The 24,633-nt window shown below is 57.2% G+C and overlaps 1 protein-coding gene across 4 annotated transcripts; it reads left to right on the top strand.

Annotated features, from left to right (window-relative positions):
- Nucleotides 1-2,897: 2,897 nt before the first annotated feature.
- Nucleotides 2,898-18,063, top strand: TRIM8 (tripartite motif containing 8). Of its 4 annotated transcripts, none has more exons than XM_002718582.6 (6): nt 2,898-5,730; nt 14,243-14,338; nt 14,640-14,873; nt 15,947-15,978; nt 16,067-16,182; nt 16,509-18,063. In XM_002718582.6, exons 1-6 carry the CDS (start codon nt 5,161-5,163, stop codon nt 17,114-17,116), a joined length of 1,656 nt encoding a protein of 551 aa, XP_002718628.1. In that variant the 5' UTR covers nt 2,898-5,160; the 3' UTR covers nt 17,117-18,063. The 4 variants fall into 4 exon arrangements, with proteins under 4 accessions (XP_002718628.1, XP_089170533.1, XP_089170534.1 ...); XM_089314407.1 differs by lacking the exon at nt 2,898-5,730 and adding an exon at nt 8,552-8,759; XM_089314408.1 differs by lacking the exon at nt 2,898-5,730 and adding an exon at nt 8,872-9,005.
- The last annotated feature ends 6,570 nt before the right edge of the window (nt 18,064-24,633 follow it).

Here is a 24,633-nt window from a genome sequence, read left to right as displayed (position 1 = left end):
GCTGGTTCATTCTCCAAATGCCTGCAACAGCCAGGACTGGGTCAAGCTGCACCCAGGAGGTAGAAACTCCACCACGGTCTTCCATATGGGTGGCAGGGATCCAAGCACCGAGTCATCACCTGCTGCTTCCCAGGGTGCTTAGCTGGGATTGGAAGCAGAGCTGGCACTCAAACCCACGTACAGAGTTGCAGTGTCTCACCTGGATGACAGGGGACCAACTTCTGAAGCCATCACGTGGTGCTTCCCAGGGTGTGCATTAGTAGAGAACTGGAATTAGGAACAGAGCCAGGACTCAAACCCAGGCACTCTGATATGAGATATAGGCGTCCAAAGTGGTGGCTTAACCTCTACATCAAGAGTCTGCTCCTGAATTTTTTTTTCACTTATTTATTTATTTATTTATTTAAAAGGCAGAGTGACAGAGAGATCTTCCATCTACTGGTTTACTCCCCAATGATGCAACAGGCCAGGCCAAAGCCAGGAGCCAGGAACTCCATCTGGGTCTCCCATGTGGGTGGCAGGAACCCAAGGACTTGGGCCATCACCCACTGCCTTCCCAGGCACGTTAGCCTGGACTTGAACCACATACTCCAAGATTCCACTTTTTCACAAGGCCTGCCCTGATCCCGTACTTTAAAATAAAGTCAGGAAAGACCTCCATGCACAGATGACATTTGAACAACGGACTTGAGTGAGAGGAAGAAGGCGGCCATAGAGCCAAGTCGGGGATAGAAAATTCCAGGCAAGTGACCAGAAACTGCAAAAAAATTGGCTTTGGGTTTTGGGGTGTTAGGGCAACACATCAGAGGGTGTTTGAGGAACTACAGGGAAGCCAGTGAGGCTGCAGAAGAATGAGAGAAAGGAAGTAGTAAAAGATGACACCAGAGAGTTATCTGAGGCCAGACTGGCCAGGACCTCGTAGGCAACTATGAAACTTCAACTTGGAGGCCAGCATTGTAGCACAACTGCTTAACCTGCCGCCTGGGGTGCAGCATCCCATATCAGAGCCCCCATCTGGGTCTTGGCCACTCTGCTTCCCACATGAAGGCCTGGATAGAGTTACTGGCTGCCTGCTCCCAGCTTCTCCTGGCCCAGCCCTGACCACTGTGGTCATTTAGGGAGTGAAGCAGAGGATCTAAGATCTCTGTCTTTCCTTCTCTGTCACTCTGTGTTTAAAGGAAGAAAAAAAAAATTCCTCGACTTTTGTTCTAGTTGATTGGGAAGCCATTTAAATATTTATCATCTGACTTGCATTTTAAAAAGATCTTTTAGGGGCTACTATGTTGAGGATTCACTCCAGGAGTGAATCCTCCAGGAGCAGAAGCAAGACAGCCAGTTAGGACCTACTGAAGTAATCCAGGCAGGATGCTATGAATGTGAAGTAGTGGAAGGGACTGGCATTGTGGTGTAAGGGTTAAGTCCCTCCGTCCACTTTCACAGTCATCAGCAGCCCACACCAGAGTGCCAGGTGCAGAGTAAGATACTCCACTGCAAATGTGCCTGGGAAGGCAGCCGATGACACAGTACTTGGTCCTCTGCACCCCACAGGGGAGACTAGAATGGAGTTCTTGGCTCCTGGCTTCTGCCTGCCCTGGACATAGCTACTGCGGCCATTTGGGGAGTGAACCAGCGGACGACAGATCTGTCTCTCCCTCTCTTGGTGACTCTTTCAAATAAGTGTTTTGTTTTGTTTTTAAAAGATGTACTTCTCACTATATATAGTAATCCTTCTGATCTTTAAAGCCATTGTACATATACATAAAACATTATATAAAACATTCCCCAGGAGAGATGTACATACCTACTATGTGCATGCATATATATACACACACACATAATACATCTTTTTTTCTCTATCCTCTATTCCTTGAAAGGCAGAGACACATACACAAGTATATCTTGATCCCACTCCCACTACCCTATTTAATTCCCACTACCCAAATTTAATCCACCAGTAAGTCCAATCGGCTCTGTTTCCAGAATATATACCAACCGGACAGTCTCTCACAGTCAGCCTGATATCCAAACTCCTTAGCAGGACGCTGCCTTTCTCTTAGCCGCCTTCCTGCCCTGGACACGCCTGCTCTTACAGGAACACTCCCCCACACACACATCGACTCCCTGCAGCACTCCCATTCAAAGAGCCCCTCCTTGCTTGAGCCTCTCACTCTTTATCACAGAAGTTGTCCTACAGAGTTAAATCTTAAAAAGAGAAAAGTTTATACTTTTCCAGGGAACCCCCAGGGCCTGCACTAGTCTTTTGGTAGGTATTTCCTGACTAATTGGCCTAGGCAGAAGTATCAGCTCAGTTGTTTAAGCCTCAGTTTCCTTATCAGTGGTAGGAGGAGAATTCCTATCTTGCCTGGTAGCCTAGAGCATCAGGGACGGGTGGGGATATTAAGGACATTGGGAAATTGCCCTAGAAATTCCCTGCTCAGTGCCACCCTATAAACAAATTCATTGACAAACTCCTTTCCCACTCAGGTGAAAAGAACTACGGATGAAGAGGCCCAGGAAGAGGTGGGCCCATATGAAGCAGCGGCATCAACGCCCTTTTAAGAAATGCGGAAACACCCCTCCCACCCCAATGTTTAATGTACCGAAGTTAGTGCAAGTCACGTGAGGCTCCTGGGTTTGCCCCGCCTTAAAGAGGCGGAGCCTTACCTTAGGAGCCAATAGGTGGAGCAGCCTCTGGAACAGCCCCAACTCCAGACAGGGAAAAGGGGAGGAGCCGGGCCCCTCACAGCTGTAACAGCACTTCCGGAAAGTACGCCCCGCCCCTTCCCCTCCCCCTCGTCCGTTTATTCCGCTTGTGCCGGGTGGGCTGAACCAGCGGGTGCTGATTAAAGGCGCCGCCTGCCGCTTTCTCCTCACCTCCCCCCCTCCCGGCTCCCCGCCTCCTTCCCGAGTAGCGGGACAGGCCTTGATGTAGGGACACCACCATCCCCGCCCCCAGCCCGAGATCCTGGTTCTCTGCAGACCCCTGCCCGCCCGCGTCCCCACCCTGCCGGACGGACCCTGCTTGGACCCTATTGTATGCGGACGGCTGCGTACTCCGAGTCCGGGCCGCGGCGTGGAGACGCGGGACCCCGCGTGCCCCTCCGGCCGGTCCCGTGGGCCGTGGCCCCTCCCCCGCCCGCCCTCTTCGCGGCGGCGCGGCGGCGGCGAGGGCGCCCTTCCTCTCTGCGCAGGCAGCAGGGCCGACCGGCGGGCCGCGGGGACGCACCCCCAGCCCCAGCGGCGACCCCCGCGCCCCTTCCTGAGGGAGGCGAGCCGGAACCCGAGCGAGCCGGGGCAGGAAAAGGCCGCCGCGGACTGCCCAGCCCGCGACCGTTTTTATTATCGAGATTATTATTAAAAGGGGGCGGGGACCCCAGGATGCGGGGGAAGGGGGGCTAGAGACGCAGCTATTTTTATTAAACAGATTATTCTTGAAATAATAATACGCGCAAGATGGCTGAAGGTGGCTGTGATGAGAGTGTTGGGGTTTTTTTTCTTCCTCTTTTTTTTTTTTTTTTTTTTTTTTTGATCTGAGGAGAAAGCTCTGAAGCGACAGCCGCTGCGGAGACCCTGCCCGGAGCGCCCTCCCCTCACTTGAGAAGCTGCGGGCGGACAGACGGACCCACGGACGGAGCGACCGGCGCGGGCCCGCCCCGGACGCGTCGCCTGGGCAGCAGTAGCCGGGGGCCGCGGGCGCTCGCCTTTCTGCCGACTTCTTCCAATTCTAATCTTTTTTTATTTTTTGGAAAGGACCGGGGTGGGTGGAGCAGAGGTGGAGAGAAATCTGGACTTGGCATTTTCTTTCCTCTCTCTCCTAATTTGCTGGAGGCCGCCAGCCCTCCCCTCAGGGGGGGGAGGAAAATCAAAAAGAGAGAGAGGAGGCTGCAGGGCCCCCGGGCGAGCGCGCCCCGACCCCTGGCCACCAGGAGCCTAAGATGGCTGGGCGCTGAGGGAGGCGGCCCGGCCTGGCTGGCGCGGCTCGGCCCCGCCGCCGCAGGCTGGCTCCGACCGCAGCCCCGAGCCTTCCAGGCCGGAGCAGAGGCCGAGAAGAAAAGAAAGTGGGGGGGGGGGAGGGGGCCGGGGGTGGCGGAGGGGGGAGGGCCGGGCCGGGGGGAGGGGAGGGCCGGGAGCCGAGCCTCCTGTTCATTAGCAGTTGAGAAAAATTCCTTTCTAGTTTGATCAATCCTTGTTTTCCTCGGCGGATCCGAGGCGCCCGCCCAGCGCGAGGACGGGGAGCGGGGTCTCTCCGCGGCGGGGGCTCCCGGCGCGGGGCCTCGGGGGAACGCTGAAGTAGCGACGAGGGGGTCGGGCCGGCCACCTCCGGGGCTTCTCCCTTCCTCCCTCCCTCCCTCGCTGGTTGCCTTTTTTTTTTTTTTTTTTTCCCCTACTTCTCTCCCTCCCCCTTCCGTTTCTATTTGTGAAGGGAGGAGGAAGGCAGAGGCGGGCTGGTGTCTCTGGCCGGGGACTGGAATTTCATCTGAATGACTGCCCCGGCGCGCACGCAGCGCCCCGGAGTCGGCCCGCCCGCGCCCCGCAGCCCTCGCCTGTGCCCGGCCGGCCAGCCCGGGGACGCCCGCGCCGCGGCTCGGGGCCCGCCGGCTCGCCTCGCTCGCCGCGTCCGGATCTAGCAACCCTCGGCGCGGCCGCGCTAGCCTCCTAGGACCCTCGCACCCCGGTCCCGGCCCGGCGCCGACGGAGCCGGGAGGGAGCCACCGTCGCAGCCGCGTTCGCTGGAGGAAGTGTGCGGCTCCCGGGCTCCGTCCGCCGTGGGGCGCGCCCCAATGTCAGCCGCGGGGCCGAGCGCAGGCCGCGGGCCGGCGCTGCCCTAGCAGAGCCCACGGGGAGGCGGCCTCTTATATGGAATTTGGACCCCGGCGCGCCTTTCCAGGGCTGGTGCCCCGGCCACGGCCCTGGCGCAGTCCGACGCCTCCCGCTAGGCGCTCGGCAGGAGGAGGAGACGCTGCCGGCTGCGCGCGCGGTGCGAGGACCGAGGCTCCCTCCTCTGGGGGGCGGGCACGCGGAAGCCGCTGCTGACTGAGCGACCGTCGGGGCCGGCTGGGGTTCAGAGCTCGGTGCTCGGTGGCCCTACAGCTGCGCCGGCCGGACGCCCGGGGTTGGGGAGCTGGGGAGGCCTGCCCGGGCCCCCTGCCCGCAGCCGCCATGGCGGAGAATTGGAAGAACTGCTTCGAGGAGGAGCTCATCTGCCCCATCTGCCTGCACGTCTTCGTGGAGCCAGTGCAGCTGCCGTGCAAACATAACTTCTGCCGGGGCTGTATCGGCGAGGCTTGGGCCAAGGACAGCGGCCTGGTGCGCTGCCCGGAGTGCAACCAGGCCTACAACCAGAAGCCGGGCCTGGAGAAGAACCTGAAGCTCACCAACATCGTGGAGAAGTTCAACGCCCTGCACGTGGAGAAGCCGCCGGCGGCGCTGCACTGCGTGTTCTGCCGCCGCGGCCCCCCGCTGCCCGCGCAGAAGGTGTGCCTGCGCTGCGAGGCGCCCTGCTGCCAGTCCCACGTGCAGACGCACCTGCAGCAGCCCTCCACCGCCCGCGGGCACCTCCTGGTGGAGGCGGACGACGTGCGGGCCTGGAGCTGCCCGCAGCACAACGCCTACCGCCTCTACCACTGCGAGGCCGAGCAGGTGGCGGTGTGCCAGTACTGCTGCTACTACAGCGGCGCGCATCAGGGACACTCGGTGTGCGACGTGGAGATCCGAAGGAATGAGATCCGGGCAAGTACCTACACGCGCACGCTCCCTCCCGCCTGGGGACCACCCGTCCCGGACAGGCGGACTCGCGCGACGTCAGCCCAGAGGCCCCCTTTCCAAACTCTTCTCTCAAAGTTTTTGGGGCAGTGTCCTGGGAAGGTCCCGGATCGTTCCTTGGTCCGTTGCCAGAGCTGGGCGCACAGGGGCTACCTTGCTTGTCCTTGCTAGAATCGGGGTGAGGGGCTGGCAGAGGTAGAGTTTGGGTGTTGCTCTTCTGTTCGGTGCAATTCCCTCCCCCAGCGCTGTTTCTGTAAGCCCTACTGGAAGTCACCAAGGCGGTGACCCCGGTCCTGCTTCCCCAGCTGCTGTTTATGTAATGCGTGTCCTGGTGCCGCTGCCTGTGGCTGACATGACCCATGATGCTGGCATACCAATGAGGAAGTAAACAAAAGCAGCCATGTTAGTTTTAGGCTCTATTGGGAACACACTGGGGAGCCGGGAGTGTCCCACGGTAAAGCGGAAAGAACTCTGGGCGTCTCTGTGGCCGAGGCCCCCACGACCAGCCCTCGCTGGACAGTGTCTCGGCCATCCCCATTATTCCTGGCATCTGGCTCTCCGGGTGTGAGAGTCGCTGCCCTCTGTTTGCGTGTGCTGCCTGTGCCTGCATGAACAAACCTTGAAGTATGTGTCTTTCTCACCCGGAGCCCTCTGCGCCCAGCCCAGCCCTCCCACATTTGGGGAGGGGAAGTGGAAGACGGAAAAAGAATCCTGTGGGTTTAAGGTTGAGCCGCCTTGAAATCTGGTTTCAGGCAGCTGGCTCCCCTGGGCTGCCGGCTGGGTGATTACGGAACCGCATCCCCTCCCATTGTATACACCCTGCAGCAGCGGCCAATGTCAAAACCGCCTTCCCCCTCAGGCCTCCAGGCTTGGTTTGGGAGCTAGACTGAGGCAATACTTCCGTCCCCGTCAGTGGAGGGGGGCTCCTCCTAGGTCGCTCTGCAGTCCCCAGGCTCTCAAGGTTGAGTCATACCAGAAGGAAGGGCTTGGCCCAAGAGTCCCAGCCATCTCAGAAGCGCAGCTTGGGGCCTGCATGTGATATCATGGGGGCGAGGTTGGGCTTTGGTAGGACTGGGAGTGTAAATGGGTGGGGGCCCCCTGGAGGCCAGCGGAGGCCAGCGGGCAGCTTAGGTATGAGGAAGCTCGGTTGTAGATGGGGGCTGTTTCCTGTGTGTGTGTAGAGGGGGACCAGTCAGAAATGAGTCATTGTTTAGCAGTTGAAAACCATACACATACAACCAACAAAAGGCAGGAGGGCCACCCCAGGCTGAGGGCAAGGATAACAAAATTTGCTGTATAATTAGTTTCCAGTTGCATGGGCTAGCTCTGGGTTTTTGTGCCAGGATGGGCCTCTGGTTTCTTAGAGGAAGTGTGGGGGGATGGAGAGAGGGGCCACTCCCTCCCCAACCCCCCCCCCCCCCAGAGTTGGAAAAGGCAGAGGCCCAGGGGAAGCGGACGAGCCGAGCCCCGTTGTCCTCCACCCCTGACTCAGAGCAGACACAGCCCACACTTTCCCCAGGATTGGGAAGCTGCTGCTATTAATAAAGATGGCAGGGCTGGGGGAGGAGGCTGGGAAAAGTGCAGAGGCAGGAGAAAGGAGGGCTGTCCACTTCTCTGCCCTGGGATTGGCAGTGGAGAGTGAGAGGAGGGGAGAGCAGCTGGGCCGAGGAGCGGATGTGTGCCTGCACCCGTGGTGCCCTCTTAGCTAGGTGCTAGGGATTTCTCTTTGAGGTGGGAGAGAAAACGTAATTACAGCTGGCTTGGTCCTAGTGGTTATCTTTAGGTGTGTGTGGATATTTACCCTCCTGTGTACCTGTCTCCCACCTGCATGGATGGGGGTTGGGGGGTGAGTGGCACATGCATGCAGGGGTTCCTGCCACGGGCCCCTGACAGACAAACCCCTGGACTAGATGGAAGCAGCCACAGAATTTTGTCAACAGCTCTGAGTGTGTGTGTGTGTGTGTTTTCTGGTGCCTGGTGTTGGCAGGCTTAAAAGTAGTGAGTTGCATCGGTGCCAGATGTGTAATTCTGTGTGCTCAGCACCTGTTCCCTGCTGCAGCCAGGGTCTCCTCTTCCTCCAGGCTCCCCCAGCTTCAGAGCCCTGGATTCTGTCTTGTGCCCTAGGACACAGATTGGAAACCCTTCTATAACCCAGTGTCACTCAGGTGTGAGTTTGACTTGCAAGAATGCAGAGACATAGGGCCCTGCCCTTTGGGGAAGGGCTCAGACATTGGGAACCTGAGAGGAAGAACCTTTTGCCTCTCTCTAGACCACTTTTCTCTCCTTGTCTCAAAGGGCCCTTGGCTGGTGCCGTGGATGAGGGCAGAATAATTCTCCAGGGGGCAGGTGTAGCACAGAGACCTGGCGCACATACCTTCAAATCTAGGCTCTGTTTTTTGTGTTTCCTCTTCTGCCCTCCTAGGGAAGCTAGAAATAGAAAACCCTGATGGCCCCTCCCAGCAGCCCCTCCCTCACATCGCACAAGCACCCACATGTGCACGTGGGCCAGTGGCCCAGAGCAGGGGTTTGGCAGCCTTGGGGGGACTAAAAGGGGAGCTCCGACTGGGGCCCCCACAGGTCAGGTTGCTGCTGATCTTGCCTTGGGAAGCCAGCACGGTGGCTGCGTTGCCCTGAGGCTGGGATGCCCATTGAAGAGGGGGCAATGCGCATTCTCAAATGCAGCTGTAGGGGTAAAGGGCCCACAGTTGAGATAAACAGGTGGGCGCTAGCCTGGCGTCCCTGGATGGCCTGACCACAGGTTCAAGGGCTTATCTGAACAACGGGAGGACTGGTTGGAGCTGGGAGAAGCCCTATCTCATGACTTCCTGCAGTGTGGACAGAAGACCCAAAGAAAGGCCTAGGAATGGGTGTGAGGGGCTGCACACGTGTTTGCACTCAGAAGTATCGGCTTCAGTTTGTGCAGTCAGAGTTGTGCTTCTGTGGACTCGGATCAAGGCTGGAAGTGTCGCCAAAACCCTGTTCTTCCCTCCTCCCAGGTTCTGGGTTAAGAAGGGGTTTTCTCTGGGGAGGGGAGCCCACTACTGGGTCAGTTTGGAGGCGGCAGCTTCTTTGGGAGACGTTTCCCTGTTTACACTGCCTGTGGCTTGGAAGGGTTGCGCGCAGACCCTGGAGGGGGCCTGAGTTTCTGCCCCCTTGTGTCTGTCTCCGTGTGGGCTCCGGGAGTCTAGCTGTGCTGGGGCTCCTCTCCCTCCCCGTAGCAGACCAGACTCCTGAGCTCATAGGTACAGCAGGAAGGCTGTGTGTGGTGTGTGTGTGTTGTGACTGTCCTGTTACTGCCTCTTCTTTGACCATGGAGTCTTTGTGGAAGGGGGGCCTGGCTTGGCCTTCCTCCCTGGGCCCCAAGTAGAGCCTCAGGCAGAGGCCCAGCCCCCACTTCCACCCCAGAATCCTGCTGACACAGCGGGATGCCTGTCATGCACGCCCTATTGATTCCTCTGCCTCTTGCAGCCCCTGGGTGGCTGTGTATCATGTCTCTTTGCAGGTGTGTGTGTGTGTGTGCTCACACAACCAACCTGTCTGGGTTGTGTCTCACATTTAGCTAATTTTTCTTTCTTACATGGGTACTTCTGAGAAGGGACAATGTACGTGCCTAACTTAATTGTGTGTGGTTGTGGGGTCAGGAAGACGTGTGCATACCTGTGAGTATGGAGGGTGTCTGTGTGCCATGCTTGCCGCACACCTGCGAGTTGAAGTCCACCTGTGCTAGTATCTGGCGGCCTGCTCAGCTGATGCTTCTCCGGTGATGGCGATCTGCAGGGGACTTGGGACTCTCACTTGGTGGGGGTGTTGGAGAAGGGAGGGGAAGATGGGAGTCACCTTAGAGTGAGCTTGTTGCCTGTGGTGAATATGGGAGGTAGGAGCCTGGTGGATCCTTGCGTTGCTGTGTTAGGGAGAGACTGGGTGGGCACAGGAAGCCTGGCTTGGGCCCCTGCCCTGGGCTGAGCAGGCAGGCCTGGCTGGCCTCATCCCTGGCTCTGGGAAAGCCTTCCTCCCCGGCTGGCCTGGCATTCAAACCCAGACAAAGGGGGCCTTTCTCTCTCGCCTCTTTGTTCTGCTGCCCCAGAGCTGCTCTCTGCATGGCAAAAGCTAATTCTCCACTGCAGCTGGGAAGCCCTCTCGGGGCTGCGCGGGGTCTGCCTCTGAGGTGCTGGCTCCTGCCCCATAGCCCCTCTCTGTGAGTTCCTTCACATGGAAGCCCGAGGCAGGGGCTGAGGCATGGAAAGAGGCTTTAGGGCAGGCAGACTCTTCTTTAGAGAAGGAGAGAGCACTCCCAGCCCCAGGGAGAGAGGAGACTGTGTTCCCAGGACGGGCTTCAGGGGGGAGGGGAGAGCTGGGAGGAAGTTGGGATGGGGCAGCTCTGAGCAGGGCTCCAGGGCCAGCCTGAGAATCATCTGTGTGGGACCTGAGCAGGAAGAGGTGCCCCTGCCCTGCTCCCCGCCACCCTCAGCCCTGTGTGAAAACCTAGGTCTTGCCTCTGTTCCAGCCCTGGGGCCCAGTTCTCTCCTGACCTTGCTTCTCTTCAAGGTTGACTTGAGGGTTTTATTATTATTATTTATTAACTTTTATACAGCCCAGAGTCCTTGCGCCTCACCCATCTGCCCAGTCTAGCCTGGCATCACAGATGCCAGCTGGGCCCGGCCAGTCAGGCTGCAGAGGGCTCCGAGGCTTTCCTGGGGCAGAAGTGGGGAACTTAGGATTCCCCCCTCACACCCCGTCCAGGTCAGGCAGGGCATTAGGGAGCCCCTCACGGCGGAAGCCAGAACACCTGGCCACAGGTCTGGGGAGCAGGAATGCTAGGCCCTGGAGAGCCCTGAATCTTGATGTTTTTGCCCTCAAGGGCCCAGAGCAGGATGAGTGAGCGGATCCCTCTGGGCCTGCCCCACTCTGTGCCCCACTCGGAAGCGTGCCACAGGCCCAGTCCCTTGCCATGGGCATTTGTTAGGTGTCCTCGCCCTCCCTCTCTGACTTGAGGCTTTGCTCTGAACCCAGCTGGCAAACTTGGCCCCACTTCAGCTGGTATTTTTTTTCCCAGGTGAGAAATATGATTCCCTAGAGGGGCAGGAGGGGTTGGGTGGGAGGGAGGCTGCAGGTAGGGGGAGGTCCTGGCCTTGCTTCCTCTGCTGCCACCTTCCATCTCCTCAAGAGCCCACTTTGGTCACTGAGTGGAACCGGGGTGGGGTCCTAAGGGCAGCAGGAGGTGTTCCTCCTTCCCCCACTTCAGTAGCAACCCCTTGCCCTCCTCCCAGGCAGTGTCTGTAGGGGGAAGATCACCTGTGCCAGAGGGCGGCCAGGCTCTGGTCTGGTGAGCGTGGGCGCCTCCCGGCCCTGTCCAGCTGGCAGCCCCCGGCCCAGCTTTCTTCCCCTTCCCTTTCCTGTCCCCTTTCCACCCCTGCAGCAGACAGGAACCCAACAGCCTCTGAGGCAGGAGAGAGGAAATGAAACCCACCCACCTGCTACCAAGAGCCACTGCCTCAGCCAGGCCTGGGCTGGACTCATCCACCCCACACCCCCACCCCAGTCACCCCCAAGAGGGTCTTGTGACAGACAGAAACCAGGCCCAGATTCTGAACTTAAGGGACAGACACTGCAGTCCCAAGAGTGAGGTGCTGCCAAGGGAAACTGAGGAAGGCCTAGCTGAAGGGAAGAAGGTACCTCCCTTGCTCTGCCCTGAGGGGCCAGCCTCAGTCTCCCTCGGTGGGAGATCCAGGAAGGGACCCTCGCTGGCTTGCAGGGTGGGAGGAGCACAGCCCCATTCCCTCTCTGAGGGGAGCTGGGCTGGGAACCTGGGGCTGCGTCTTTCCTACCCCTCATCTGGGACTCAGTGCCTAATGTGGCACTGATGACTTTGATCCTAGAGAAGGAGCTGGGCGGGGAGGCCACGGTGCAAGATGTGAGAGTGGGGCCTGGGCTATCAGATGTCTCAGGCACTGGGATGGCGGGAGTGGCCTGGAGAGCCTTGTCCTCCTCAGTGTGGGAATGGGGCAGCAGCAGGCCGGCCTTTGGGGCCACTGTCACAGGGGAGGTGAGAGGACCTAGTGTTTCTGAAGGAGTGTTCTCTGTTGTGTGGGCCTGCATTCTGCAGAGCATCGTGTGCAAGGGTGTGTACAGCGCTGCACAAGAGTGCATGAGAGGGCCTCAGGGCCCACAGCAGTGTGTGGAGTACGTGTGTGCTGTGCACGACCACCTCTGTTCCTGCTCCTATGCAATGTGTAGTTGTTGTCAGCCTCAGAAGGGCCGCAGACTACTGTGCGTGCTGGGCATGGAGGGGCACCTGCCAGGAGGACAGGGTGCCACTGGGGGCAGGCCCAGGTCTCTGGATCATTCAGGTATAAGTTACAGAGTAGGGGAGTGCCAGAGGCTTGCCCGGCTTAAACACACCCACACATACTTGTGCCCCCTGGGTCCTGGCTTTTTATTTCTATGGCAGTTACTAGCACAAGACAGGGTCTGTCTGAGGTCTCTTGCTGGCCTTGTTTTCCCCATATGTAAAATGGTTTGGGGGCGTGAAGAAATGATTGGTGGCAGCTTGTCTTTGGGAAGCCAGCCAGCGTGCCTGGGAGTGGGGGTCACAGGGTCAAACTTGAGAATCGCTCTTAGGTGCCTTAGGTGCCCACAGAGAAAGAGAACTTCTCCTTGCTGAGTGGACACTGACCATACTGGATTACTCAGAGTTGGTGTGCAGAACCTGTACAATTCCTCAGGGAATGTTTTGCATCTCTTTGGGGCTCAGGCCTTTGTGTGGCCTGGCTACGAAGTGAGGTGGAGAAAGACAGCAACAGGCCGGCGCCGTGGCTCACTGGGTTAATCCTTTGCCTGCGGCATTGGCATCCCGTATGGATGCCGGGTTGTAGTCCCAGTTGCTCCTCTTCCAGTCCAGCTCTCTGCTATGGCCCAGGAGTGCAGTGGAGGATGGCCCAAGTGCTTGGGCCTCTGCACCCGCGTGGGAGACCAGGAGGGGGCACCTGGCTCCTGGCTTCAGATCGGCCTGGTGCCGGCCATGTCGGCCATTTGGGGAGTGAACCAACGGAAGGAAGATCTTTCTGTCTCTCTCTCTCTCTCTCACTGTCTATAACTCTACATGTCAAATAAATTTTTAAAAAAATTAAAAAGAAAGACAGCAACAAGCCCTGTTCTTAAGAGGCCTTGAGGTCTGTACTGATCAGACCACGGTTTATGAGAAACTTGAAGACTGCAGAATGGAGTTGTCTGGTAGAACTCTGTGTGATACCTGTAGTGTCTGATACCAGCTCCCTGTATGCATCGAGCACCTGACAGGAGGCCAGTGCAGCTGAGGAAATGGTGTTAATCATTATCTTGAGTTTGGCTAACCACTTAGGACTGGAGGCTGCTGTGTTGGACAGCACAGGTTTAGAGGGAGGGCAGAATGTGGCAGCCCTGCTGCACGGCACGGACAGGGAGGGGCCTTGCAAACCCAGCGCAGGCACTGAGGGGACGCAGCTGGGCCTTGAAGGATGGGAGGGAAGGAGGAGGCTGTGGGCTGCAGGAGGACAGCCACAGAATGCAGGGAACTGGGGCCAGGATGTCCGTCCGCCTGGTATCCAAAAAGGATGCAGTCATTGAAGGTTCTTGAGCAGCGGAGGGTCCCTGTTTGAAGAGGTGTATCAGGTGAGGGAGGACAGGAGGGATGGGTGGGGTGGGAGGAGAGGGCATGTGAGGAAGGGGGATTTAGAGCTGAGAACAGCTTGCGGTGGCCAGGGTCTCCCTTCTGCCTGGGTCCCACTGAGGGGCAGAGGGAGCCAACAAGGACCAACCCTCGGCCTCAGGACAAGGAGGAGAGGCAGCCAGAGTCCTCCCTCTAATATTAGGCAAGGAGGAAGTGAGATCTCTAATAGTGCTCCCCAGATAGATGCGGCCGGGCTGGATAAGACAGACCTTGCTGCCGGATCACTTGGGTTTGTACAGCTCTGTGGCTTACTAAATACTGACTTTGGGCAAATTCCTTAACCCCTCTGAGCCTCAGTTTCTTCTTTCCTGAGAGGAGGAGCATAACAGTACTTGCCTCATATCACTGGGGTGATCTGATGAGTCAGCACAGGAAAGTCTGCTAGGACAGAGGCTGGCCTCTCTATGTGGGAGGCCCAGGTGGAACTGCTGGCCTAGCCCTGGCTGTTAAGGGCATTTGGAGAGTAAACCAGTGTATGGAAGATTTGTCTCTGTTTCTCTTTCAAGTAAAAAAAAAACAAAAAACAAAAAAACAGAAGCCGGTCTGCCCTGCCGTCAGAAAGCTCAGAGCATGTATAGGAATTTGTTCTTGGCTTCCGTTGCAGAGGAGAGCTTGACCAGAGAGGGCTGGGAGGGGCTGGGCGGCAGAGATGTTGGGCCATCTGAGGGACAGGGTTGACTGAGTCTTGTTGAGAGGGAAGCATGGTGGCCACCCATCCTTGGTGAGGGCTGGAGCCACAGCCCCCTCTAATGCCCCACCCCACTGTCCCTGCAGAAGATGCTGATGAAGCAGCAAGACCGGCTGGAGGAGCGAGAGCAGGACATTGAGGACCAGCTGTACAAACTCGAGTCAGACAAGCGCCTGGTGGAGGTAGCTAAGCCCTACCCATGGTGTGGGTGGGGCAGTGGGGGACAGGGCCTTCTGGGAGTTCATCCCTAAGGGTCTAGTGTGGCTCTGTGCCAGAACCCTCCACCAGTCACTCAGTGAATGTGCATGACAGTGAAACTGCCCGTGTGTGGGCTCCCACTGGTGCCTGGGGTGGCTGGAATTGGCAAGTCCGACTTTGCCCTGGAGAGTCTGGGATCCTGAACCCCATGAGGATGTGAGCTGGGGGAGCAGCGGCCAGTGGTCCCGGCTCACCTGCCGTCGTCCTTGCCCCTGGCGTGCGCAGGAGAAGGTGAGCCAGCTGAAGGAGGAGGTGAGGCTGCAGTACGAGAAGCTGCACCAGCTACTGGACGAGGACCTGCGGCAGACGGTGGAGGCGCTGGACAAGGCCCAGGCCAAGTTCTGCGGCGAGAACGCGGCGCAGGCGCTGCACCTCGGGGAGCGCATGCAGGAGGCCAAGAAGCTGCTGGGCTCCCTGCAGCTGCTCTTCGACAAGACGGAGGACGTCAGCTTCATGAAGGTGGGCTGGTGGCCCAGATGGGAGTGCAGTCTCTGTTCTGTCCCCACGCTGATTGCCTCTGCCAGTGTGCTCACATGCCCTTGGCTGTGTGTGCAAATCTGTCTACCCGCGTTTACTAGCTTTGTGGTTCTGGGCAAGTCAGTGATGTTCCCTGTGCCTCATTCTCTCGATGGGGTGTATGACTTAGATCTCCTGTCCTTTATCCACAATTCCAGATTCTAGAAATCACTGAAAACTTAAAAGGAAACAATTTGGCAACTCATTTGATAACAGAAATTGACCAGAACTGATATTGAGCAGTTTATTGTCTTTCTTTACTCCACTTGCTATGAAAATGCAAACAACTTTTGCTGCAGAAATGTTGATGTATTGGATTATGGTGCTCTGCTGGGGGTGATTTGTAATAAGTGGCGTGGTCACAATATTTCATCCTTCTAAAATTCAGAAAATTCAAGGTGGGTGTTGTGGTATGGCAGGTAAAGCCGCCACTTGAAATGCCTGCATCCCATACCGGGGCGCCATTCAAGTTCCAGCTACTCCTTTTATCCAGCTTCTTGCTAATGCATCCTGTGAGGCAGCAGATGTTGGTTCAAATGCTTGGGCCCATGCCACCCACATGGGAGACTGAATGGGGTTACCTGCTTCTGGTTTGGGCCTGGCCCAGCCTTGGCTGTTGCAGGCATTTTGGGGAGTGAAGCAATAGATGGAAGATATCTAATTTTCTGTCGCTCTGCCTTTCAAGTAAATGAAAATAAATTTAAAAATCCAAAAAATACCAAATTTCAAAAACACGTCTGGCCCCAGAGTCTACAGACACGAGGTCAAGGGCCAGTGGAATGCCTCTTAGGTAATTGTGTGGGTGAAATGAATGTGTAGAAAGCACTTGGAATGGCATGGAGGTGCCCAGTAAATATTAGCCATTTGTATTTCCAAAACTAGTGGTGGCCCTCCCCTGCCACATTCTGGCTAGTATCAGGTGGTTAGCCCTGCCTGGGGGAGGGAGGGTGGGACAGCTTTTAGTCCCCCTCCCCCTATGCTGCTGTTTGCACTGACTGACCTTTCTCCCCTTCCAGAACACCAAGTCTGTGAAAATCCTAATGGACAGGTGAGCAGGTGGCCAGGCCCACAGGGGGTGGGGGGCGGGCTCAAGGGTTATCCCTCCTCACAGAAGATGCCCCGTCCACTGCCCCCAGGACCCAGACCTGCACAGGCAGCAGCCTTTCTCCTCCCAAGATTGGCCACCTGAACTCCAAGCTCTTCCTGAACGAGGTGGCCAAGAAGGAGAAGCAGCTGCGGAAGATGCTGGAAGGTGAGGATGAGGTCCTCCGTCGAAGGGAGGGAGCCTGGGGTGGGGTGAATGCCAGGACCTCCCTCTGAGAGCCAGTGTGGACTACAGACCTTTTCATGCCCTGGCTTTGCTACTTCTAGCTGTGATTCCCTGGGCAGTGATAGTACCTCCCTTAGCCTCAGTTTCTCCAGCTATAAAGTGGGGGTAATAATAGTGTTTCAGCATGAGGGGTAAGGGTTCACCGAGATGTAGCGTGTTTGGCCCTACAGATGTAAAGGACCAGGGGGAGGAGACCTGGGTTGCGTGGGGTGGGAGCCTTGGCAACTTTGGCCCCCCACTCTCCGCAGGCCCCTTCAGCACGCCGGTGCCCTTCCTGCAGAGCGTCCCCCTGTACCCCTGTGGTGTGAGCAGCTCTGGGGCAGAAAAGCGCAAGCACTCAACGGCCTTCCCAGAGGCCAGCTTCCTAGAGACGTCGCCGGGCCCTGTGGGCAGCCAGTACGGGGCGGCAGGTGCAGCCAGCGGCGAGGGCCAGTCTGGGCAGCCCCTGGGGCCCTGCAGCTCCACCCAGCACTTGGTGGCCCTGCCAGGTGGCGCCCAACCAGTACACTCAAGTCCTGTGTTCCCCCCATCGCAGTACCCCAACGGCTCCGCCGCCCAGCAGCCCATGCTCCCTCAGTATGGCGGCCGCAAGATTCTCGTCTGTTCTGTGGACAACTGTTACTGTTCTTCCGTGGCCAACCATGGCGGCCACCAGCCCTACCCCCGCTCCGGCCACTTTCCCTGGACAGTGCCCTCGCAGGAGTACTCACACCCGCTCCCGCCTGCACCCTCCGTCCCCCAGTCCCTTCCCGGCCTGGCGGTCAGAGACTGGCTCGATGCCTCCCAGCAGCCCGGCCACCAGGATTTCTACAGGGTGTATGGGCAGCCATCCACCAAACACTACGTGACGAGCTAACGCCACGCAGGCGGCGGGCGCTGGGGAGTCTTGCCCTGGCCCCGGTGGCTCGGGGATTCTGCATCCAGAGACCTGCCCTCCTACCTTCCTTTCCTCCCCTGCCTCTTCCACCCCCCCACCCCGTCCTTTTTTTTTTTTTTTTTTGGATTTTGTTTTGTTTGGGGTTTCAATTTTTTTTTTTTAATCTCCTGGACTCAGGAGGCAGTGGGAGCTGGCCTGGGCCTGGGCCAGGCAGCAGGTGGGCCTGGAAGTGGGGGGAGTGTCCGTTCCAAGGCGCTGAGCTCTCTCTGTCTCTCCTTTTTCCCTTCCACTCCTTCCCCTTCACACCCCCACGGCCGGAAGGAGCTTCAGCTTCCGCTCCAGCCGGGCCAACCCTCCTCACCTGGCCCTGGAGGAAGGCCCAGGGCACCGGCCTGTTTCTCCTCTTCTTTCGGGCAGTCTCATCACTGATGGAGTAAGGAATGACCTGTAGATTGTGGGACTTTTTTTTTTTTTTCTTTTAATTTTTTAAAATCAAGAGTGATCTCTCCTGCTTCCTTCTCACCATCTTCCCAGACGGAGTTCAAAGGCGGCTTCTCAAGCAGCTTTTGGCACCTTCAGCCTCAGAGTGGAGTCTTTTAAAGACAGGAACCCACGTCCAGGAAAGGGGAAAAGGAACTCTGCCAATGAGAGTGACCACAGCAAAAGCAAATAATAATAATATTAATAATAATAAAAGAAATAAATAAATAAAACACCAATAGCACAGCCCTTGTGAAGGTCAGTGGAGGAGGAGGAGGAGCTGCCCCAAGTTGGGTCCTTGCCTGGATTTTGACACAGCAACTTCCTGTAGTGAGCACTTTGTATGAGTCGTGGACTTCCTGTTCTCAAGGCGCAGGTATTCATTCTGTATTCTGTCTAGAGCACACATCGAAATCCAACCTTCTAATAAACATGCTGGCGCAGTCCCTCTGCCTGCTCGCCTCTTCCCCCAGCACCCACAGGCCTGCGACCTGCGGGCATTGGTGTGGGGGTGGCTCTCTGCGGACAGAAGCCCCTGCCCTGGCCTTGCTTCTGCCCTCCTAAGTCTAGCTGAGGCAGGCTTGTGAACGCCCGTTCCTCAGGTACTGACCACGGCTACTTGACCTTGGCTTTACTGACAAGTCTTCGCCCAGGGGCTCCCAGGCCCAGCCCTGTGCTCCAGGGGCCCGGGCATCTCCAAGGCTCTGCCCGTGTGCTCTTAGCTAGGACAAGGAGAAAGGCCTTCCTGTGAGTCTTGCAAAGGGTGCCTCTTCTGCCCACATAGACTTGTCGAGTACACACTGCATGCCAAGCACTGTACTGCCCTAGAAGGCCAGCGCTGACCCCTCGGGATTTCATCTGTTTGGGCCTTGGCCCCCAGTGGGGAGGGCGCCTCCCAGCTCTAGCCTCTCCCATGTCTCCGGGCTCTGGCCCTGGGAGGGGTGGACGTGGGGGAGCAAGATGAAGATGCCAGCCCACCTCCCTTGGCAGAATTTCTCCAAGGTCTCGAGCACGTCTTGGGAGCTTGTTCAAAGGCTGATGCCTGAGACCCACCTTCGACTCAGTGGAACTCCACCCCAGGAAATTTGAAATTTTAGCTTCTGGTAATCTAATACATGCTGAGGTTTGACAAGTGCAGCCAGGAGGGGCTGGCCAGGGTCCTGCCTGCTGCTTGTCAGAGACCCCCTAGAGAGGAAGAGGGACTGGCACATGGAGGGGCCCAATCCTTAAAAAGGTTCCAATGTATTGCCTGATGCTTCCCTTGGGTCTGCTGTGGAGGCAGCCCATGGCCTCCCATATTAGTGGGAGGGGCAGCCCTTCTGGGTGCCTGGTTCTCTTGCCCCTTGTCTGGGCAGCACCAGGAAGCCTTGAACAGGGCCAGTTGTCAGCCTCACTGGTGCTTCCACACCCGGCAGGAGATATGATACGGGACCAAACCACAGTCTTGTCCTGCTGGGAACTTCTGCCCTCCTGTCCTCTGGGGAGCCCCTTGCTTCAGCGGGCCCTCTCCCCAGTCTGGCAGGCAGCCAGAGCCTTCTCTTCCCCTCACCCGTGTAGGGCTAAGGGGAGGGGGCAGATGGCTGGTGCTGCGGTCCAACAGGCACCTCCGTCAGCTCCAGACTCGCTGTCCCTGTCCCCTGTCGTCAGGAACCCCAGGACGCACTACACTGAGTCGGGAACCATGGACTGAGCTTTTCCACGTGGCCAAGTTTTGTGTTGGCTGGTGGGAGAGGTCCTTTTTCCAGGTGCATCTACCAGGCTGAGATACAGAGGGGACCAAAGCCTTCAGCTTTGAAGCCCACCCCAGACAATCAGGCACACAGCTGTGGAGGAAGCAGTGGCTTGGGCTGCTGGACAGCCAGGGAAGCGGGGAGACGCTAACCCCTTCCAGCTGTCCCCAGCCACCCAGCTGTCCCTGGCTTTGTAGGAGCAGCTGTCACTCACCTCCCAAAGGGGGCAGGGGCAGGGGAGGCCCAGAAAGCCGCGCCAGGACACAGGCCCTGAGAGGGAGCTGAGGACCGGCCGCACCCACAGGTGCAGACTTGCACCACCCGCCTTCCCTTTGCAGGCAGTCACGCCTCCCCTTTCCGGGAAGGGCTGGTGATCCAACTGCATCTCGGTCCCACAGACGGGGGCGGCGGCTCCTGCGGCCCAGATGTGCGAGGAGGCTACCACCGGGGAGTTTCCTCCGCTGCCGCCCCTGCGGCCCCCGGCTCTTTCATGTCGCTGCCCTCCCCGGCCCCACCCGGAGCTGAGCAGCTGGGCCCCGAGCCGGCCCCTCCCTCTGCCTCTCTCCCAGCTGTCTCTGGGGTGGGGCCGAGCAGCTGGGGAACAGCTGCAAGGCGGGGGGCTGGGAGCGCCCCTGCGGCTGCCGGAAACAGCTCTGCATCCAGGAGGGCGTGCAGATTGCTGGGGGCGAGGCCTAGGGCATGGGCTGCTCCTAGTGTTTCTGGCCAGGTGGACCCCAGATCAAAGCCCCTTCAGCTCTTCGAAAGGCACCCTGGGAGCTGGGATGGAGAGTAGGAGCACCCTGGAAGGCTGACCATAGAGCCAGTGCCCCAGGGACCCGTTTCCAAACTGGGCCTGCCCTCTACCCTCACTTCTGGGCCGTGGCAAGGCCTGTTCGCACCCACCCACTCACCACCGCAGACGCCTTCATCTTTTCCCATCCGGAGGTGGGGGACAAACCCAGCACTGGTTTGATGCTCCACCTCTGCATCCTGTCAAGTCTGGGTGGACTGGGAGGCAGGGAGTGAGTGAAGGGAGGTCGAGCCAGGGTTCCTGGCGTCTTGGCACCTCTTTTGAGGGGAGGGTCCCCCGGTGAGGTTTGGGGAGACGTCCTCGGAGGTGCTTGAGAAAAACAGCGGTCTGCAGACCTGGGGTCCCTTAGACCTGTGGCTTTGAGTTGAGGCAAGGAAAGAAACTGAGGACAGCCTTGGGTTGCCCCTTTCCTGTATGCAGCAGAGGTTTTGGGGCAAGATCCTGGGGTTCCAGAATCATCTTTGGAGGCTGGAGGCAGTGAGAAACATCTGAGTGTGGGGCAGAGGCAGCTCAGGTGCAGGCACTGGTGGTGGGAAAGGGGCTGGCCCAGGACCGTCAGCCCCTTCTCTCAGTGTCTCCTTCTTTCCCCAACACTATGCCTCCCACCGGCTCCCAGAGACTTTATTCTCTCCAGAGTGGGGGTGTGGGGGTATTTGGTCTGTGCTGGAATTCTGGGGACAGAAGGCTCACAACCCCAAGACAACGTTTTCACAGTGTGTGTTCTTCCGAGTAAGAAGTGGAATCCGAGGGCCGGAGCCCTGGTCTCTGCCATACTCTCCCTGGGACGTGGGCTCACCCTGCGGGACAGCGGCTTCCCTGAAGCCCTCCTGTTCTGCATTTCTAAGGTGGACATGGCAGTGGACTTCTTCCAGAGTCCTGCAGTGGGAGCAGGCGTGGGGGGGGCAGTATCTTGGAATGCCTCCTCCACGGGAGACCAGTTTCCTTAATTGCTGTGTGGTTAATTCTTCTCAGCTGCAGCAAACTGGGATATTTATGACTTCTCCTTGCACTAGATCTTCAGTAATTGGGTCTTTCTTGAGAGAGAACCCATCTGCTCTGTGCCATAGGTTATTTTTCACAATTTGCACTGAGGCAAGCGGGTGACAGGTGGGTAGCTCACTGCTTGTAGGGTGGGGGTGGGAGTGGGGGAGGGGGTGAGGTGCCAGAGGGCGACATGCAGGACTGCAGGTCAGAAGTGGAAAGTTCCGAGAACTGAGTGTTAAGGGCGGTGTGGTCTGCTGGTCCACCTGGAGCAAGTGGCGGTGAGTCATCTGACAAGTGGAGGTCCCGGCTGCCAGCTGTGACTTGGAAGTTGTCATCAGACACTGTCCCTGTGTGCCTGCTACAGGGTACTGGGCAGGGAGGGAGCACCAATGCAAATAGGCAGCTTGTGGTCTCCAAATGCCCCCTCCCCACCAGCTGTGGCGCCCCAGGCTCCACCCACAAGACCGTCTGCTGGAGTCGGCCCTCCAAGAGCCTGCATGCTTCCGTGCACCAGTGGCTTTGGACTTGGTGACCTCTTCGTCTGGCCTCGGAGTCTCAGCCTCCGTGCGGCCTGCTTCCCCCTCTGCAGAGGGCAGTGGAGAAGGAACGGGCGACACCTGGGAAGCATCGACTCTCGTGTGGCTTTCAGACACTGAGAGTTCTCGCAAGGCTCACCTGCCTTTGGCCCAGCGTGCTTGGTATTTAAGCTAATGGTTCACCTGACAGGTCACCAGGTGCATGGCTAACAGGTCCAAGGAGGCTGTGAGTCCCAGAGGGCGTTTTGGATGTTTTTCAGAGCCTATCACGGTGCCTGTTTCATTTGTTCATTCAGCGGATGCTTCTTGAACTCCTCCTTCTAGCGCCAGGCACTGCTCCAGTGTTGGAACGCCGTCAGCAAATCCAAGTCTCTGCCGCTGTGGAGCAGATCCTCTAGTGGGGCAGGGCTGGATAACAAACAGCACTTGAGTTCACTTGCACGGGGGCTCAGTACTGTGAAGGAAAACGAAGTGGTGGTGGGGGATGGTTAGGGAACATCAGCGGGGTGAGGAAGCAGGCATGGATTTTTTTTTTTTTTTTTTTAATTTGAAAGAGACAGAGATGTTCCAAAATCAGCTGGTTCACTCCCCAGATGCCTGCAACAGCCAAGGCTGGACCAGGCCAAAATCAAGAGATGGGAACGTGGGACCGATGCTGCAGCATAGCGGGCAAAGCTGCTGCCTGCAGTGCTGTCATCTCCTATGGGCACCAGTTCAAGTCCCGACTGCCCCACTTCTGATCCAGCTCTCTGCTATGGCCTGGGAAAGCAGTAGAAGATGGCCCAGTCCTCGGGCTCCTGCACCCATGTAGGAGCTGGCTTCAGATCAGCACAGCTCTGGCCACTGCGGCCATTTGGAGAGTGAACCAGTGGATGGAAGACTCTCTCTCCCTCCCTCTCCTCCCTCTCCCTCTGCTCCCCGCTCTCTCTCTCTCCGTCTCCCCCTCCCTCTATAACTCTGCCTTTGCAATAAATAAATAAATTAAAAAGAGAGAGAGAGATGAGAACTCAGTCTAGCCCTCTCGTATGGGTGGCTGAAATGCAAGTGCTAGAGCATCATCATCTGCTGTTCCCAGGTGTGCCGTAGCAGGAAGGTGGAATTGGAAGTGGAGCTGGGACTCAGACCCGGCCTCCAATATGGGAGGCGCAGGCATGCCAAGCAGCGGCTTAGCCACTGAGTCAAAACCTCACTCTCAGCATGGAAGTTCTCTAGGGAGGTGTTTGTGGTCAGCTTTACTGAGCAGAATTGTCAAGCATACGAGAGGGCAAATTCAGGACTATTTGGAACAAGAGTCTGCAGGCAGAGAGAAGATTCTCATGTCAGGGGCAGTCAGGGGGCGAATGTGCCTGAGAACAGTGCTGGGGCACAGGGGAGTGAGTGAGGAGCAGAGAGAGGCAGCGAGGGAGCAGGCCAGGACACAAGCCATCCCGAGCACCTGGCCTGTGCTCAAGAGGAGTTGCTGCATGCAGGTGTGCATGGATTCATGCGTGCCCAAGGCCCAGGCGAGGCATGACTCCAGGAGTTTCACAGTGGAGCCCTGTGAGCTGGGGAGCACCAGACCATCTTCTTGGGGAGATAGAACTTGAATCACCCTAACAGAGGCATTAGAGGAGCACAAAAGGGGCCAACATCCCAGGGAGGATGTGAACTTGTGGGATACTGTGCAGAGAGCTCATTGGAGCACAGGGTATGTGTGGAGTTCATAGTTGACAAGTCTATTAAAAAGCAGGTTGGGGTCAACACTGTAGCACAGTGGGCTAAGCCTGCGGTGCCGGCATCCCATATGGGTGCCAGTTCTAGTCCCGGCTGCTCCTCTTAAGATCCAGCTCTCTGCTGTGGCCTGGGAAAGCAGAAGAATGCCCAAGTCCTTGGCACCCCTCACCCAAGTGGGAGACCCGAAAGAAGCTCCTGGCTTCAGATCAGCCCAGCTCCAGCTGTTGTGGTCATTCAGGGCATGAATCAACAGATGGAAGACCTTTCTCTCTGTTTCTCCCTCTTTCTATAACTCTACCTCTCAAATAAATGTAAAAATAAAATCTTAAAAAATAAAAAGCAGGTTAATGTGTCTTCTGCAGTGCCAGCATCCCATGTGGGTGTCAGTTCAAGTCCCAGCCACTTCACTTCCAGTCCAGCTCCCTGCTAATGCACCTGGGAAAGCAGTGGAGGATGACCCAAGTGCTTGGGCCCTTGCACCCATGTGGGTGACCCAGAGGAAGCTCCTGGCTTTGGATCAGCATAGCCCCAGTTGTTGTGGCCATTTGAGGAGTGAACCAGTGGAAAGAAGATCTCTCTCTGCCTCTCCTCTCCCTCTGTAACTTTCAAAGAAATAAATAAATATTTTAAAATGTAAAATAAAAGGCAGGTTAAACTGCCACTTGTGAGGACACTGGCATTGTACATCCGAGTCCAAGCCACTCTGCTTCTGATCTAGCTTCCTGCTAAAGCACACTCTGGGAGGCAGCAGATTATGGTTGAAATACTTAAGGTTCCTAACCACCCACATGGGAGACCCAGATGGAGTTGCTGGCTCCTGGCTTTACCTGGCCCAACTGGGCTGTTGTAACAGTTGGGGGGTATACCAGCGAGTGAAAGGTCTCTCCTCTGTTTCTCTGTATCTATGCATTTCAAATAAATGAAAATGAATAATTTTTTTAAAAGGCTTGGGGTCAGCCCAGTGAGGCTTTGGATGACAGGATAAACACTTTGAGCTTAATGTCCCATGGCACAGGTCCTCAGAGGGTTGAGCAGGAACTCAGGAGCTGCACTGTACTTATTTTTTAATTTATATTTAAACATTTTTTAAAAGATTTAGCTATTTGAAGGAGTTACACAGAGAGGCAGAGACAGAGAGACCTTCCATTCGCCAGTTCAAATGGCCACAACAGCTAGGGCTGGGCCAGGCCAAAGCCAGGATTCAGCAGTTTTATCCGGGACTTCCACATGGGTGGCAGGGGC

Source organism: Oryctolagus cuniculus, chromosome 15 (assembly GCF_051225735.1).
Source record: "Oryctolagus cuniculus isolate XC-2025 breed Fujian yellow rabbit chromosome 15, ASM5122573v1, whole genome shotgun sequence".
NCBI lineage: Eukaryota > Metazoa > Chordata > Mammalia > Lagomorpha > Leporidae > Oryctolagus > Oryctolagus cuniculus.
Note: the sequence above shows the minus strand (reverse complement) of the source record. Positions and strands in the feature narration are given on the sequence as shown.